This window comes from Neophocaena asiaeorientalis, unplaced genomic scaffold (genome assembly GCF_003031525.2).
Source record: "Neophocaena asiaeorientalis asiaeorientalis breed wild unplaced genomic scaffold, Neophocaena_asiaeorientalis_V1.1 scaffold571, whole genome shotgun sequence".
NCBI classification, from domain to species: domain Eukaryota; kingdom Metazoa; phylum Chordata; class Mammalia; order Artiodactyla; family Phocoenidae; genus Neophocaena; species Neophocaena asiaeorientalis.
In genome coordinates, this window is record NW_020175669.1 from 2,421,764 (window position 1) to 2,438,548 (window position 16,785).

The 16,785-nt window shown below is 57.8% G+C and overlaps 1 protein-coding gene across 2 annotated transcripts in view; it reads left to right on the forward strand.

The window, feature by feature from the left end:
• The first annotated feature begins 470 nt into the window (after positions 1-470).
• KCNC1 (potassium voltage-gated channel subfamily C member 1) overlaps positions 471-16,785 on the forward strand; it is a 42,140-nt gene continuing 25,825 nt past the window's right edge. For both annotated transcript variants that reach the window (XM_024731607.1, XM_024731608.1), the window contains exon 1: positions 471-1,175. In XM_024731607.1, the coding sequence (XP_024587375.1) occupies positions 606-1,175 (570 nt within the window). In that variant the 5' untranslated portion in view covers positions 471-605. The remainder of the gene's footprint in view (positions 1,176-16,785) is intronic.

Consider the following 16,785-nt stretch of genomic DNA (forward strand, 5'->3'; position numbering starts at 1 on the left):
TGCGCAGCCGGTCCACGCAGGGAGGAAGGCAGCGGGCATCCATCTCCCCCAGGCCGAGAGCGCGCTGCGGCGACCACCTCACAGCAGAGCGCGAATTTCCAGATTCCTTCTCCTCCCCTCCCCTCCCCCTTCCAGGGGCTGGTCTTTGACCGGCCCTGGAAGCAGCTGACCTTCCCCCCAAAAGCTTTGTGTCGATTTCTCCATTTTCCCGCTGAGATGGGGACGGGAGCCCGGCCCCCCCACCCTCTTTTCCCTCCTCCTGGGGCTCGCCGCTGAGCGTCGCCGCCCCCTTCCTCCCTTCCTCCCTTCCTCCTCCCTCTCTCCCTCCCTTCTTTCCTCCTCCGCAGCCGGACCAGCTCCCTCCCACATCTGGCGCCTAGAGACCCTGGGGATCCCGCGCACACGCCCTTGGACCAGCACCCGACAGAAAGCGCCCTGAGGGGCTTGAGTCGCTCTGGGGGTAGCCAGAGCCGAGGTCCTCTGTCCCCCCGACGGCTGGGGGGAGGGGGGAGGAGGTCGCGCGCCCCCCTCCCCGGCGCCAACTCCCCCTGGCGGCCGCTCCCATGGGTGTCGCTGGGCCGCGCCATGCCTAAGGAGGCGCCGCGATGGGCCAAGGGGACGAAAGCGAGCGCATCGTGATCAACGTGGGCGGCACGCGCCACCAGACGTACCGCTCGACGCTGCGCACGCTGCCCGGCACGCGGCTCGCCTGGCTGGCAGAGCCCGACGCCCACAGCCACTTCGATTATGACCCGCGCGCCGACGAGTTCTTTTTCGACCGCCACCCGGGCGTCTTCGCGCACATCCTGAACTACTACCGCACTGGCAAACTGCACTGCCCTGCCGACGTGTGCGGGCCACTCTACGAGGAGGAGCTGGCCTTCTGGGGCATCGACGAGACCGACGTGGAGCCCTGCTGCTGGATGACGTACCGCCAGCACCGCGACGCCGAGGAGGCGCTGGACAGCTTCGGCGGCGCGCCCCTGGACAACAGCGCCGACGACGCGGACGCCGACGGCCCCGGCGACTCAGGCGACGGCGAGGACGAGTTGGAGATGACCAAGCGCCTGGCACTCAGCGACTCCCCGGACGGCCGGCCCGGCGGCTTCTGGCGCCGCTGGCAGCCGCGCATCTGGGCGCTCTTCGAGGACCCCTACTCATCCCGCTACGCGCGGGTAAGTGACAACTTACCCATCTGAAGAGCGGGGCGGGGAAGTCAAGGTCCTCTGCTTCCCGAGGGCAGGGGTGGATGCGAAAACTGGTGCCTAGGGAGTCAGAAATGAAAGGGGGGTGTTTGTGCGCGCGTGTAAGCGACAGAGTGACTCTCCTGAAGGGTGACTAGCTTTGTACATATGTAAAGTCTGTCTGTATTACAAATTTACCGTGTATGGGTGAGTACGAATGGGTGTGTTTGTGTGTATGAGTAGATTGTGTGTGTATATTTATGTAAGTGTGGTAGTGTATATTTGGGTGGGTATGGTATGTAGTGGGAATGAGTGAGCATGTGTGTGTGTTTGAGTGTGCAGGAGTGCCTGTGTGTGCATATTTGCATCTCTGCAGGTGTACAGGGTGAAAGTGTGAACTGTCCTTTAGATTTTGTTGTGGGGAGGGAAGCTGGAGCCCTTCCTCTCTCCCAGCTAAGGGCCACCTGGAACCAGCCAGGGCCCACAGAAGAGGGCTTGAGACCTGGTCTGCTGCCTGAGAGAGACCACCCCTCCCCAGGGAGCAGCTTCAGGCCATGGGGAGATGGCCAAGGGGGAACGTTTATGGCTAATTAATTGGTAGATAGTTGGGGAGGGGGATGTGATCCCTCTGAGACCTGCTCCTGGGAACAGAGCCTGTCCTTCTGCCTTGTCAAAAGGAGAGGTGCTTGAGGGGGCCACTGGGCTTCTGCCTATGCTTCCTCTCGGACCTGCCGGGGCAGAGAAGGGGTCTACGGGGGGATCTGCGAGGACAAGGTTTGTGAGAGGTGGGTGTGTCTTCATCAGCCACTCCCCTTTAGTGACAGCAACTTGTTGCCAGGGAGAAAGGGCACCCTGCTGCCGACCTTGGCCCCTCAGATGGCCTCTCTGACCACTTTGCTCAACTATAAAATGGGAGAGGGGGTCTGGCAAATTCTAAGGGTCCTTGCTGCTTTAATTGAGCCCCAAAGGGAGACACCAGTAGCAGCCATCTACGCTGGAAGACACGGCTTGCTTTTGCTGGGCTCTGTTCTCAGAGGCCTGAACCAAGCCTGTGGCATGAGGGGAGGGGTCAGAGTTGGGAATTTAAAGCAGAGCCTCTCCCCCATGTGTGAGCTACCCGCTAACCCCCTACCAGTCCAAACACTGCCTCTGCTGCCCCGCTCTCCTCCACTGCTCCACATCCCATGCCTCCTGCCCTCTGGAGCCCAGGGATGGAGGTTCGGGCAGGGGAGGGGGCAGGAGTGTCTGCCCAGCTGACTCCAGTGGGGAAAGGGGACTGGAGGGTGGGCACTGAAGTGTCCATGGCAGAGAAAGGCTGTGTGTAGGCACAGGCCTGGTGGATGTGTTACTGAGATAAAACACTCAATGTTTTAGGATCTGAGGGAGGGGGCAGCAGGTCTTATATATTAAATCTTAGCTCAGATGTGCATGTGTGTGTGTTTGGGGGAGCACAGTAATAGGGAGGGCGTTAAACCCCTTGTTTTGAGGACCCTGCCCAAGGTCACCTGGGGAGTTAGAGGCCAAGCAGGATTGGAACCCAAATCTCCTGGGACCCCATCCTCCACCGAGCTGGCCCCCAGCTCCCTGCCATCTCCAGAGTGGACTGAGACGCTCGGAGGTCTCCCCTCCCCTCCCCTCTCCTGACAGAGGCCACCAGAGCCAGGGGATTATGTAACTGGAGGCTATGGCTGAGCTGTGGGGAGGGGCAGGAGGAAGGGGACTGGGAGGTTGAACTGGCACACGTGGGGCGGGGGGGCATGCGGGGCAGAGGCCTGGTTTAGAGCAGCTGCCCATTCAGCCTGCATTTGACCTCGGACAGCATCTCACCACGACCACCACCCCTTTGGCCCCAGAAGCAGAGTAGGCCCAACTTCCATAGGGTCCTCTCAGCTTCCGGGCTCCCCAGCAAGAGGCTGGGTCCCCCCAGCCCTCTCCTTGGGCTCAGCTTTAGGGCTCTGGCCTGTGCCCCTGAGCTTCAGGATAGGCAGGGGTCACGTGGGGCACGTTCCAGCCCTCTGCCCTGTCCATCTCCTCCCACTGGCCGTTCCTCTGCTTTGAGGTGGCCGTCACCCCATGCAGATAAATGGGTTGGATAAATGGGGCCTTGTTGGTGTACGAAACCTTACGGAAAAGTCCTGGCTCTCTCCAGTGTCCACTGAAGAGCAGATTCTGAGGGAGAAGCTGGGCAGTAGGTTGGGGGGCGGAGGTGGCTTGGAAAGTATCGTCCCACAGCCTATCTGTGCCACCTTCCTTCCCCCGTAGGCACACAGGGCTGTTCTAGCTCCCTTGGGTGACAGATGAGGACACTGGGGCCTACCCAAGGGCACGCAGGAACTGAGGGCAGAGCCTGGATTAGAACCCGGGCTTCCCGCTGCATGCCCGGCTGGCCTAGCTGCATTGCGCTGCCTCTCTGCAGTGCGTCTGCGCAGAGCCCAGACGGCTGCCCGCCCGCCCTGCCCCCTCCGTCTCTGCTCCGCCACTGCTGTCACCTTTGTTTACCCCTCCCCGCGCGGGCCCCAAGCCGCCTCAGATTTGTGGGTGGGGATTTTAATGTTTATCCTGGATTCGAGACCAGAATCCTGTGTGTGACACTGTAGATGTGCGTGAAAGAAAAGCTGTATGTGTGAGAATCTGTGTAAGAGAGATTCTGTGTGGGTGTGAGAGGTTCTTCATGCGTGTGAGAAAGACCATATGAGTGAGAGTCTGGGAGTGTGTGTGTGTCTGTGTGTGTGTGTTGAGACTATGTGAGAGAGATTCTGTGAGTCTCTGTATCAGAGAGATTCTGTGTGAATGTGAGGGAGACAGATTCTGTGTGTTTTGAGAGATGGACTTCGTGTGTGAGAATGAGACTACGTGGGAGAGAGTGCGTATATGAGAGAGAGAGACTGTATGTGTAAGAGAGATGCCGTGTGTGTGTTTGAGTGAGAGGGGGAGAGAGAGATTCTTGGGGTGTGCAAGAGCCTTGAGGTGAGCGTATTTCTGTGTGTGGCAGGCATGACACTGTGAGGCCTTGCACGTGAGGCTGTGTGCACGAGCCCATCTGTGTGTGAGGCTGTGTGGGGTGAGGGCCCGATGTGTGACAAAGACCGTGTGTGGTGAGGGGTGTGTGAGACGGAAGCTGTGTGTGAGAACCTGGTGTCAGCGTGGCTGTGTGTGCTCGTATGTGAGAAGGCCCTGCATCGCCTGGGTGTGTGTGCCTTGAGGAAGATGAAACTCCAGACCAGCCTCCTGCCTGCTGCCTCCATCTCCTGGGACTCCTGAGCTGCCTTAGTGAGCGGTTTTGCCCCCCGTTCCCCATCCTCAGTGGAAATACTGCTCTCGCTCAGGCCAGTTGTTGGTGCACAGGCCAGGCAGTGAGGCCACCCCTCTGCAGGCCTTAGCGGTGGCCCTGGGAGGTAGGGGCTACTTGGCTGGGGTGGAAGGTCCCATCTGAGCGCTTCGGGAGTGACTGTACTAGCTGCAGCCGCGGGTTCCCTGGCCCCTCTCTCCTCGGGTTTCCTGGGCCCCCAGCCCAAGGGGGTAAGGGGTGAGGAGGTGAGCCGGGACAGGATAGCCCAGCTTGTCTTCTGGGGTGAGGGGTGCTGTCCCAGACACAGAAGCAAAGGATGGTGATGACACTTTGCGGTAAGGGCTTGAAGGGGCGTCCTGGGACTATGTGAGGGAGAACTACCCCCAGGGGAGGTAACACTGGGACAAGCTTTGAGGGGCAGGTAGGAATTAGCCAGGCTATGGCAGGGGACGGCAGTGCTAGCACGCAAAGCTGTGGAGATGTGGGAGCAGCCCTGGCTTGAAACCTGCCCTCCTGTCTTCCCCGGGGACCAGCACGGGTCTGAGGCTCTTGGCTTTTATCTGTGGTTTTCATGTTGTCATCAGGAACATTGTTGTGTCAGGCCACACACCACCAATGGCAGTCCCTGCGCTGCAGGCCAGAGAGTATCTTGTGTGTGTGTGTGTGTGTTGATATCTGTCCCCCAAAGTCCCTTGACTTTCTAATGACAAAGAAGAGGCAATGGCCGCACGCTTGGGAAGCCCCTCCTCCACTACCCCATTGCTCAGCTCTCCTCTGATGCCAGGTCTCCGTCTCTCTGCCTCGTCCTCACCTTTTTGGGACCTGATGTAGTCCTCTCCCTCCTCAAATCCCTGGGAAGGAATCTCACCCAGAAGCTGGGATGCAGAGCCCAGCCAGAGACTTCTGGTTGTCCCTTGGGTCCCATCTGACACTGGGCTCTTGGCTTGGCTTGGCGTACAGAGGGAATGGGGACAGAGGTGCTATCAGGGACTTCCTAAGCATCTTGTCCCCCACCTCAGAGCCCACTCCCCCAGGTCAGGGCCCCACTTTGAGTCATGGTAACATGTGAAGGAGACCTATGAGCAGTGGAGAAGGGCTGGGTGTGTCCCCCTCCTGCCACCCCAAGTGCTCCCCACCACAGTGTGTCCCCCATTCAGTGTTTTTCTCCTTCCCACGATGCTTTTACAGGTGTCCTCGTGTCTTTGAATGGTACTCCAGCCCCCCACCAGCTCCCCTCCCAGTAATGAAAATCACAAACCAAGTGTCTTCTAGTCAGAATCTTTCAGCCTCTTCGCCTCTAAAATGGGCATAATGATAGAACGTGTTCCAGAGGGTTGATGGCAAGAGTAACTGAGTTATCTGCATCTTGGCGGAGCGCCCCAAGCCGCAGGGCCTGGCATGCAGTAAGAGGTCAATAAACGTTGGCTGCTGTTGTTACTCCTTTTGGTTGGATTATCCTTTTACTTCATGACTCTCTCTAGACTCCATCCTTTGCCCTCTGTCTCCATGTCCACTGTCCTGGTTCCAGCCACCACTGTGTCCCTCAGGCCCACCTCTCCTGCAGCTTCCTGACTGCTCTCCCAGCTCCAGCCCCTGGCCCTTCCATTTCATCCTCCACTTGGCAACCACAGAGGGCTCTTCAACTCACAGATCTGTCAGCTCACCTCCTTGCCTGCTTAAAACCCTTTGGTGCTTCCCCGGCCCATAATGTAGCCCTCAGGCCCTGCCTGCCTCTCTAGGCTCCTCTGGCCTGGCTCTCTCCATCACTCACTGAGCTCCAGTCATCCTGACCTCATTTCAGTTTCTTGCACATGCCGGGTCTCCCAGCCTCAGGGCCTTTGCATATGCTGTGCCCTCTGGAGCACTCTTTCCTCCTGGTTTGCCCCTCTTTATCCTTGACATCCCGCCTCAAACATCAGTTCCCTGGCAGTGCCTTCCTGGACCCCACAGGCTGGGTCCAGAACCAGAGTCCTTCCCTTCAGAGAAGTGATCTAGTTTGTAATAAAATGTTCATCAGCAGCCTTGCTTGATTCCAGTTTGTCTCCCACTCCAGAGTCTAAGCTTCTTACATACTCAGTGTAATAGGAGGTATTATTATGACACATGAGGAAGTTGAGGCCCATCCACCTCAACAGGATGAGGAGTGCTTTATCCAAGGTCACATGTGAACACGTTGCTTGGGGACTGGTTCAGAAACCCACGTCTCTAACTCCTGGCTCCGTGGCTGGGAACCCCATCCACCTAATGACACCTCAGAGAGTGTCTGGAGTCTGGCTTTCTGCGGGCAGGAGTCTGTACTCCCTAACTCTGGGCGTTCTGACATCTGCCAGAGCTTTGGAGGAGATTGGCTTGAGCCTCCCAGAGAGGGAGGCGTGTTTCCTCAGAGGTGGGGGAGGGGGGCTGGTGGGGGCTCTTTCCAGGGCCCGCTGCCTGGACCAGGGATCTCGGGGCCTCCCAAGGCAGCTGAATATAGTTATATGGCTATTCTGAGCAGTCTCACGACCAGTGTATTTGCTCTGGACCAAAAGGTCAAGCCGCTGTCTCCCATCAGCCCTCGGGCCAGCCTGGCCACACCCCTGGCCTGCGCGTCCCATCCCTGGGTGCAGGCTCCAGGGAAAGGGGGGCCTGAGAGGCTCCATGGACAGTTAGATGCCTGGTCCTAGTTCAGGGGAACCACTTGTGTGGGAGGGACCACCTTTCACATGCACAGGACTGTTGGGTACTCCCAGGCCACCTCTAGCCACTGCCCTCATCCGGTGGAGGAGGAAGAGGCTCAGAGCGGGGAAGACACTTGCCTAAGACCACGTAGCCCATCAGCGAGGCTTGAACTCACACCCCAAGCCTCTTGGCCCAGGGCCTGGCCGTTTGCATTTCTTTGGGCTCTCAGTTTTAACAGAATATCAAATCCTACCTGGGCACACTGTTCTCCTTACTTACACCTCTGATTTCCTCCCTTGAGTGAGGGAGAATCTGCAGTTACCTGCCCTCCCACCTCCCTTCCCCACTCCCCTCCCAGGGCTCAGTACAGCTGGTCAAGACCTCCCTCAGCCATTCAACCCAGACTTGGTCCAAATCCTGTTATCATCCCCCAAGCAGGATTTTCCGGAAGCCCCTTCCTTTCTTGAGTCACAGTACTAATGGCCGCTGTTTACTAAAGCACTTACTATGTGTCAGACAGCCTTAAGGGTTTGATGTACGTGTTCTCACTTAATTCTCATACAAACTCCCATGGAACTGTATCATTATTATCACACCAATGCCACAGATGAGGCTGCTGGGGCTCAGAGAGGTTAAGTAAGGTTTCCAAGGTCACTTAGCTCACGAGTGGTGGAGCGGCATTCAACTGTGGGTCTGCCTGACCCCGGAGCCCTGTCCATAACCACTAGTCAGTTCTGCCTCCTGTCACTGTTGCAGGGATGCTGGGGTGTGTGGCTTACTGTGGCTCAGACTCGGCTTTCCTTCTGGGTCCCGTCCTCCCTCACCAAACACTCTTTCCCAAAAACCTGTCTGGGAATCCTGCTCAGAGAGTTCTAGCCCCTGAACCATGGCAGGTGAGGGTCCAGCCTGGTGGGGTAAGAGGGTGCTCTGGGAGCCCCCAAGAAGAGGGTTTTCGGAAGGGGCCTCTACTGCCCCCACCAGCCGTGCAGGCAAACAGCAGGGGGCTTGGGAGGATCAGAAGTTAACATGCAAGAGGTGATGCACGGTGAGCATGCTGGCTCCTCAGCTCGGCATTCAAGGCCTTCTGCTCTGGAAGCTGGCCGTGCGTCCCGCTGCTCCCTTCTGCCAGGCTCCCCGCTGGCCTCCTCATCTTCAGCCCTCATTCCAGCCTCTAGCTTTTTGCTCATCCATTCCCTCTCTCAGTGTCCTTTCTAGTTTTGCTGAACATGGAAGCCCATCCCCCGAGGTCCCTAAGGCTTAGCCTGGCTGCTCCTGCCCTCACTGACCTCCTCTGGGAGTGAGGGGTCTGGGTTGGACAGGAAGTCCCCAGGCTTGCATGATTCCAGCTGGAGGTCAGTGGGTCAGCTCTGGGGGCCTGTGGCTGGGAACAGGCAGGCCCTCAGGCTTAGCACCCACCCAGGGACATGGAGAGATGAGGCCACAGACAAGACCCCAGTCGTAAGTATCAGGCAACTACACCAGAGCAAGATCTGTACCCAGGCCATTAAGCCAACCAGGCTTCCGTAGGCAAGTTCCATCGCCCCTTCAGGCTGCAGTTTCTCTCCCTGTGAAAGACAGAGGACCTTCTAAATGACCACCAAGTCCCTTCTCCAGTCTGACACTCCAGGAGTTTAAGAATTCCAGGCTTCAGCTTCCCGGAGGCGCTGTGGGAGCCAGGTTAGGCCTTCCCTATTTCTCCTTCTACATCCTCTCCAGGGCACATGCGAGCTCTCCCGGTACCAAGCGGGCAGGAGCCCAGGGATGGGGGTCTCAGAAGCTTCCTCCGACATTCGTTCAGGCTCCCTCAGCCTGCTCTCATTCCTTCATTTAAGACATAGTAATCCCATCCTGCCAGGGGTCGCCACGGACGCGGGGCCCCTGTGAGCCGTCAGGCATGTAGACTCATCCAGCCCTCTCGTGGCACAGCCCCGGGGGTACCACCTCTTTACAGTATGCTGGCTCAGGCCCAGGGGGTGGCACATGCCACCCTCTTCTCCAGGCCCTTCTTTTGGCTGGCTGCCCTCCAGGAGCTGCAGAAAGGTGCACTCAGAGACGAGAGGCTATGCCAGGCGGTAGGGGCTGGAGCAGAGTGCGGGGTCCAGCTCCACTGGTGTAGGGGCGCTGGCTGCAGAGAGGGGGGCAGTGAGCTGCTGCCGTGCCGGATGGGCCGGGGCCGGGGTAGGGCTGTTTGTAATCGTTGCTATGGGGGCTGCAGGGGTGTTTGCTGGAGGACTCCCACCCATGGGTGACTCTCAGTTTACCTCGGATGCTTCAAAAGGTCAGGCTCCTGGGCTCTGTCCATGGAGAATTTGACTCTTAGATCTGGGAGGAGGTGGTCAGGATGCTTACTCCACTCCCCGGAGAAGCTGATACTCAAGAGAGGGAGGACCTGCTGCAGGGTCTGGGACGTGGGGGCTCTTGCTACTCAGTGAGGTCCTCTGACCGACAGCATCCACGTCACCTGGGCACTTGTTAGAAATGAAGAGTTTCGGGCCCCAGCCCCCACCCCCAGATCTCCTGATTCAGAATCTGCATTTTAACCAGATCCCCAGATGAATCATACGCGCATCAGATTCCGAGAAGTGCTGAGGCAGGAAACGGCTCCCAGTGGAGGGGAAGTATCAGGACACAGAGAGGCCTGGAGGGGCGCGTGCGGGTGGACGGAGCTTCACGGGTCAAGACATTGATCTTTCCTCACGCCCAAGACATTGACATCAGGGCGATGTGCCTGGGGGGTGACGCCCCAGCTCAGTAAATGACAGCCGCATCCATCTGGGTGCTCAGACCAAAAACCTCGACACCATCCTTGACTCCGCTCTTTTTCTCACACATCAGCAAATCCTGTCGTCTCTCGGACCCACATCACCTCCACTGCTACCTTCCCGGCTGAAGCCGCCATCTTCTCTCCCCTGGATCACTGTGAACCGTCCCCCCTGCTTCTGCCCTTGCCCACGCCTTCTGCACAGGGTAGCCAGGGCCCTCCTGGTAAAACACTCGTCAGATCTGGTCACCGCTGGGCTCTGCTCGTTCTGACTTCTGGTCTCACGGGGGAGAAGCCCCGGTCCCTGCGAGGGTTATAAGGCTCCACACGAGCTGCCCGCACCCCACGTCCCCCTCTGCTCTCCTGCCGCTCTCCTACTCAGCTCATTCTGGCCTCCTTGGTTTTCCGCCGGCACCGTGCTTCTGCTTCTGCCTCAGGACCTGTCCTCTTGCCCTGCTTTCCACCTGGAGCCTTTCCCCTCACTATTTACTCCCTCGCCTCCTTCAGGCCTGGACTCTGATGTCATCCTCTCGGATTGCACCCTTGCATTCCCTTCCCCCATTTTGTGCTTTCCCGTTTCCTCCTTGGCATTTAACACCATCGAACCATATTCTACTCATTTACCTTGTTTATTGTCTCTTTCCCTCACTAGAATATAAGCTCCAAGAGGGCAGGGACTTTTGTCTCTTTTACCTGCTGTTCTGTGCTTGGCACCTAGAACAGGGCCTGGCACATAGTGGATGCTAAATACGTAATCGCTGAGAGAATGGATAAGGAGGCCAGAGTTCAAGACCTAGGTCAGACATCGGCATGACGCCTTTGAGCCTGTTACTGGCTGTCCTACCCTTCTTTGCCTCACCTGGGAACACAATTCCTCCATCCCCCCGAGCCTGGAGCAGTGATGGAGAGGCAGAGGCTGAGGCAGTGATAGGAGAGCTGTAGTGCTCTCATCAGGACGTGGGGGGCAAACCGCAGTCAGGGCAGTGTCCCACTTGCCGCTGTCACCACCCAGGGCCAGATGAGGCTCTTCACATCCTGGCCCTTCCATCTCTCCAAACTCCTGCTTCACTCTGCATCGACCCAACCACTACCCACAACCAGAGCTCAGAGGCTGAGAAACTATTTCCGAAAACCGGGACGCACAGCTCTTAGGATAGTGACGTTGCAGGGACACCGAGTTCCCAGGTACACTTCATCCAGCCTAATGCCCACATCTGACTTCCCTTGGGACTCTGTTTCTCCTGAAGGCCAGCTAGGTTCTTTTCCTCCCTCTCCCTCTCCCTCCCCAACTCCTTCTCCGTCCACCCCCTTCCCTCCCCTTTCCCCTGTCATTATTCCCTTTCCTCTGTCAGCTGTGTTTGTGGGAAGTTCTAGGCATTAGTTAGTGGTTTTCAATACAGACTCTTCCCCTGGAAGGCCTAGGATGCTTTTTGTCCCAAATCCCCCTGCTTAAAGCCTCAGTCACGTGCTCAGTAGAAAGTGCATGAGCTTTAGGGCCGGTCCCCACTTCCTGGCTACCTGATGTTGGCAACATGCCCTGGAGCCCCATTATCTCCTAAGAGTATGGCCTCTCGAGCCAGGAGGCCTGCACTGGAATCCCGGCCCCACTTCCACTTCCCAGCTGTGTGACCTTGGACAAGTTCCCTAACCTGTCTGTGCCTCAAGAGAGGGATATTAATAGCACCTGACTCACAGGGAAGTTGGGAGGATTGAATGTGTTAAGCACTTAGCCCAGAACCCGAAACATAAGTGCTTAATTATCGTGGGTTCCATTATTGTCTTTTTAACAGCGCTTGGCTTTAGAAGAGCCAAGCCCTCACCTGTTCACCACCTGCTTCCTTTTTTCAGCAACTGACTCTCCCTTCAAATACCTCTCTAGGGATCACCTCACCTACTTGGCCCCGGGGGCCACTTCTTCCAGAATCTGTCTCCCAGGGACCAGATTTCAGTGGTCATCCTGGAAGGCAGGCCTGGATTCTCTCTTGGTCCTGCCATGAGTCTGCTGTGTGTCATGGCCAGGTCATAGCCCTCTTCAGAGGGCTCAGTCACCCCATCTGTTGTCTTGGGCCACTCTGCCTCCCTCCCCAGGTGTCAGGGGAATGAGAGAGATGGATGATGGAACTTCCACCTGCGGGGGGAGGAGGAAGGAGGGCCATTGACATCAGGCTCTGATCGGGAGCCAAGCCCGGGGACCTGAGATGCTGACAAGTGTGCCCGTGTGGTGGGGCTGGTGGGCAAGAGCCATGCATCACAGCTCAGGGCGTTGAAATGTCTCCTCTTTACAGGGGATGCTCAGGCACAGGGAGCAGTGGCAGCGGGGGCCAGGCAGACCCCAGGAGCCTGGGAGCTAAGGCCTGGGGCTCCTGTTGGCGCCACTGGACAGTACCCGTTCTGAGGCTGGGCTGCCCCGCCAGGCCAACGCCAGGCTGGGTGGGGATAAGCTAATAGTAGCTGGGGCAGCCCCACACAGCTGAGCTCAGGGGGCCTCAGGAGCTAGCCTCACTGGGCCCAGGCTCTGATGCTGCTTCGGTCCGGGCCACAGCAGCCAGAGGAAGCTCACTCAAGCCTGTGCAGGGCCTCGGATGCCCCTTCCGCCCTGGCTCAACCCAGACCCTTCCCCTGCCAGCCTGGCAACCCTATTCCTGCTCTACTTTGGCTCCTGCCTGTGAGCCCCTGGCCCACTGCCTGTGATGCGCCCGCCCACCACTTCCTTCCTTCCCCATCCACAGTGCAGGAAGGGACTGCTCTCCCTATATCCCTACTATACACATAAAGACAGTCTATGTAGTTCCCCTGTCAGGGGCTGCTGTTAGCACTCATTCATTCATTCCATAAATATTTATTGAGCACCTACTTACTAGGTTGCTGGCACTGCTCTAGAAGCTGGGAGTAGAGCAAAGAATGAAACAGTCAAAAATCCCTGTCCTCAAGAAACTTACATTCTCACGCAGGGAGAATAAAAAGAAACAAATGGATACATGGACTATACCCTGTGTCAGATGGTGAGGACAGCTTTGGAGATATAAAGTGGAGGGAAGACACAGGAAGTGCCGGAGGTGGCAACTTAACTCATGTGGCAGGGAAAGCCTCCCTGAGCAGGTGACACTTCAGCAAAGACTTGCAGGCGGAGAGGGAAGGAGACGTGTGACATCCGGGGAACAGGGCGAACAGGACATGCAAAAGTCCTGAGCGGGTGTGTGCCTGGGGCTCAAGCACAGAGGGAGGCCAGTGTCCTGGGCTGGGCTCAGAGAGCCAGGTGACAGCGGGAGGTCAGAAAGAGCAGAGCTCCCCACAGCCCCCTTGGGCCTCCGACAGCGGGTACCGCCTGTGTGTACCCTCCCAGCTCTCAGCCGTGCTCACGCCTGCACTGCCGTCCCCTCCCCTCTCATGGCCACAGGGGCTGCACAGTCTGGACCTCCAGGGAGCCGGGCCTCAGGGAAGGTCTCCTGCCTCACCACAATCCAGGGCCTCTGTCCTCCTCTCCCTAAAGGCCAGCTGTGCCCAGGGGGAGACGCTGGGGCCACACAGGGCTGCCACCAGGCTGGGGTGAGCTGCTCTCTGAGGGGGTGTGGGGCTGGAGGGAGACTGGTGAGGGAGCCAGTGGTGAGGGGCCCTTCCAGGCAAAGGTCCTGTCGGCAGTTTCCGGTGGCAGAGCCCTCGCTCCGGGTGCGCCAATAGACGTGGTTAGTGTGGTGGTGACAGGCCAGACCGGAGCCAGACTGCGGGGCTCCGACTGCCAGGGTCCAAACCTGACTCCGCCGGCCGTGAGCCCTGTGACCTCGTAGGCCTCGGCCACCTCGGCTGTAAAGCGTGCTCTGCAGACGCTGGCCTCACCCGCCCGGGGGCTTCTGAGAACAGGGACCTGACGGCTCCGAAGACGGTTGCTGTAACGGTGGGTGGAGGCTTCGGTGGTTCCCCGGGGCCCTTCTCTGCCCATGCAGGTGGTAGACCGGGGAAGTGGGACTCCCTTGGGCCTTGTCACTAGGGCGGGACTGAATGTATGTCAGACCAAGCCTCCCGCCAGGGCCACCATCTTAGCACTTAATGTTTTATGTTCAACCTCAGGGGCTCTCTGAGCAGCTGAGAGGAACACAGTCACCCGCTGGGTCACCTGGAGGCAGCCAGCGCCCTGGGCCGAGGGCAGGGCTCTTGGAAGCGCATGGGGCTGTCATCTGCTAAGGGCCAGCCCCGGGGCAGTGTGTTTCTCTTCGTGTTGCCATGGATGCTCCTAACTTGGCCCCTGACCAGCCCACACCCCTGGAGCATGGCCCTTGTCCTTCTGGGTCTTAGCACCCTCATCTACAACGCGTACATAAGGGCATCACCTGCTTCTCAGGGATGCCGGGAGAATCCACTCAGACCAGAGGCAGAAGGGTAGTTTGTGAGAGAGAAAATATGGTTCAGAACAAGGCTGTATGTGGGAGGAGACCAGACAGATCCCAAGGGCAGGGGGAACGTGAGGAGGGGACAGGGTAGAGGCGAGAGCACAGGCCTTGGCCATGGCCAGGCCAGGGTTTTGGTGTCCCCTGCCTTAGGGTGGGCTCGGGCAGGTGGCATCTGGCTGAGCCATTTCCTCCTGTGAAATGGGGAAGAGTCCCAGAGGGGCAGAGCCCCCAGCACAGAGCCTAGCACATGGGAGGCACTTAGCAGGTGTTGGAGCTGGCTGCCTGGGGCACATCAAACCTGGTCCTGGGTTCAGATTCCCCGGGGGAGCTGGTATAAGGAGACCCTGGCTGAGCCACAGAGACAGGGAGGCAGGCCATGGAAGCCTCGTCTGGTAGCCCCATAACATCGGGGCCACGAGCTGCTGTCACCAATGATATATTTAATGACACAAAGATCAGAAATGCCAGCTGCTGGCTTCCCTTCTAGGCGGCAGGAATCGTGTCTCCCGAGGCCTGGGGGTCACCAAGAAGATATTTTTTCCCTGACTGGCAGTCTGGGGATCTGAGTAAATGCCTCGGAGTAAGAAATCACTGTGGTTTGTACTGACTTGACGTGTCTTTCCGCTTTCATGGCTCTTCGCAGACCCTGTTGTGCTAGCCTAGGAAATCCCATCCATCCTGTCTTTGCAGACTGCCCACCCTTGGCCTCCAGGCACACCAGCCACTCCCCCAGGATATGCCCTAGCTCCCCTGCCTCCTGCCTTGGCTTGGTGTTCACTCCACCAAGAATGCCCTTTCTTCCACCTCTGCAGAGCTAAGATGGATCCATCCTTCAAGGCCAGCTTGGAACAGGCTTCCCCTCTGGAGCCTTTCCTGATTCCCCTCCTGAACAGTCTGCTCTCCCAGAGAACTTTTCCTGCCCTTGACCCCGCTACCCTATTGCGGTGACATGTCTCCCCAACCCAGCTGCAGCTTCCTAGAGGACAAGGACCACCTTAAGAAATGACAGTGCCTGTTATATAATATGGAATCAATAAATCTTTGCTAAAACAATGTACCTCACAACAGCCCTGTGAGGTAGAAGGATTAGATATTATCCCTGTTTTATTGAGGAAGGGAAACATGGCCAGGTCTTCTTGGGGAAAGTAAGAAGGTAAGCTAGAGCAGTGCTCGTGTTCCTTCCTGTGCTCTTATGTTTAGGTTCCATGGTCAAGAATGAGGTAGTTGGATGGACAGATGGGTGATGGACAAGTGGATGAAAGAATGGATAAAATGATGGGTGCGTGGGTGGATACGGATGAATGGATGGGAGGAAGGATGTATGAAGGGATACCCAGCTGGGTGGGTAGGTTGGCGAATGAGTGAACAAATGGATGGATGTGAGGGTAGATGGATAAATTTCTAGTCTCTTGGCTTCAAGGCAGGAGGGGAAGTCCTACCTCTCACTAAATGAAAACATCCTAGCGGATGGGGTTTGGAAGCTGAGGACTTCAGGGTGGAAGGCAGGATGGAGCCACCCAGCCCATGTGTGGGTTTGCTGGATGTGAGGATGGTTTGTGGAGTGAGGGAGCTGAGAGCTGGGGGCAGGGACTGACCTGAGGGACTGGCTCAATCTCAAAGGTGAGAGGCTCTGATGGAGCAGACCCAGGACAGGCTGGAAAGAAGTTACAGGCAGAGCCATGTGACAGGGAGGACCTCAGGGCCCGGAGTTTTCCAGACTACCTGCGGCCACTGGAGGGCAGGCAGTGAGTGGGGGATTGGCCTCTGAACCCCAGGCCGCACTGAGCATAGCTGTGATTTCAGTCTGTTCTGGGGTGGGGAGGCCACTGTTCCTCCTCAGGTCCCCAGCCTTGGCGAGCAAGCCCCCCTGATGGCTCTGGCAGGACGTGCTCAGCCCCTTGGCTGAGGAGGGGCCCCTCCTGAGGCCCTGGATGGCCCTTGCTCAGGTATACTGAGGTCCACGATCACCCAGCTGCTTTTTTGCATCAATTCCCGAACTCTAGACGTGAGCTCCAAGACTTTCGTTCTAATTGCCTAGCAAGGGCCAGTCAAGGGCCCACAGACACAGGGGGCCAAGAGTTGAGCTTGGCAGGGCCTAGTGGCTTAGCTGGGAGCTAGCTGGGAGCAGACTCTTCCAGCCGGAGCTAAGGCTCTCCCTTTGCACAAGGCACAGTGCTGAGCACTCCAGGCCCCCTCCCCAAGCCCGGCTCTAGTGTTCCCCAGCACCAGGCTGCACCCCACCCCCATCCACCATGCACGCGCGCGCGCGCGCACACACACACACACACACTGGCCCCCGGCGATCTCCCTGGGAAACCAGGTCCTGACGAGAGTGCCTGGTGCGCTGCTAAGGGCTCATTACAGTCACAGCTGCAGCTCCAGTACACACAAGACCAAGACAACAATGGAGGGAGAGTCTATCCATAAAACAGCTCTGCATGCAAACACACAAACATCCGCACACGCATGCTCCCCACACGGATGCACACTGATGGCCTCGGACACTCA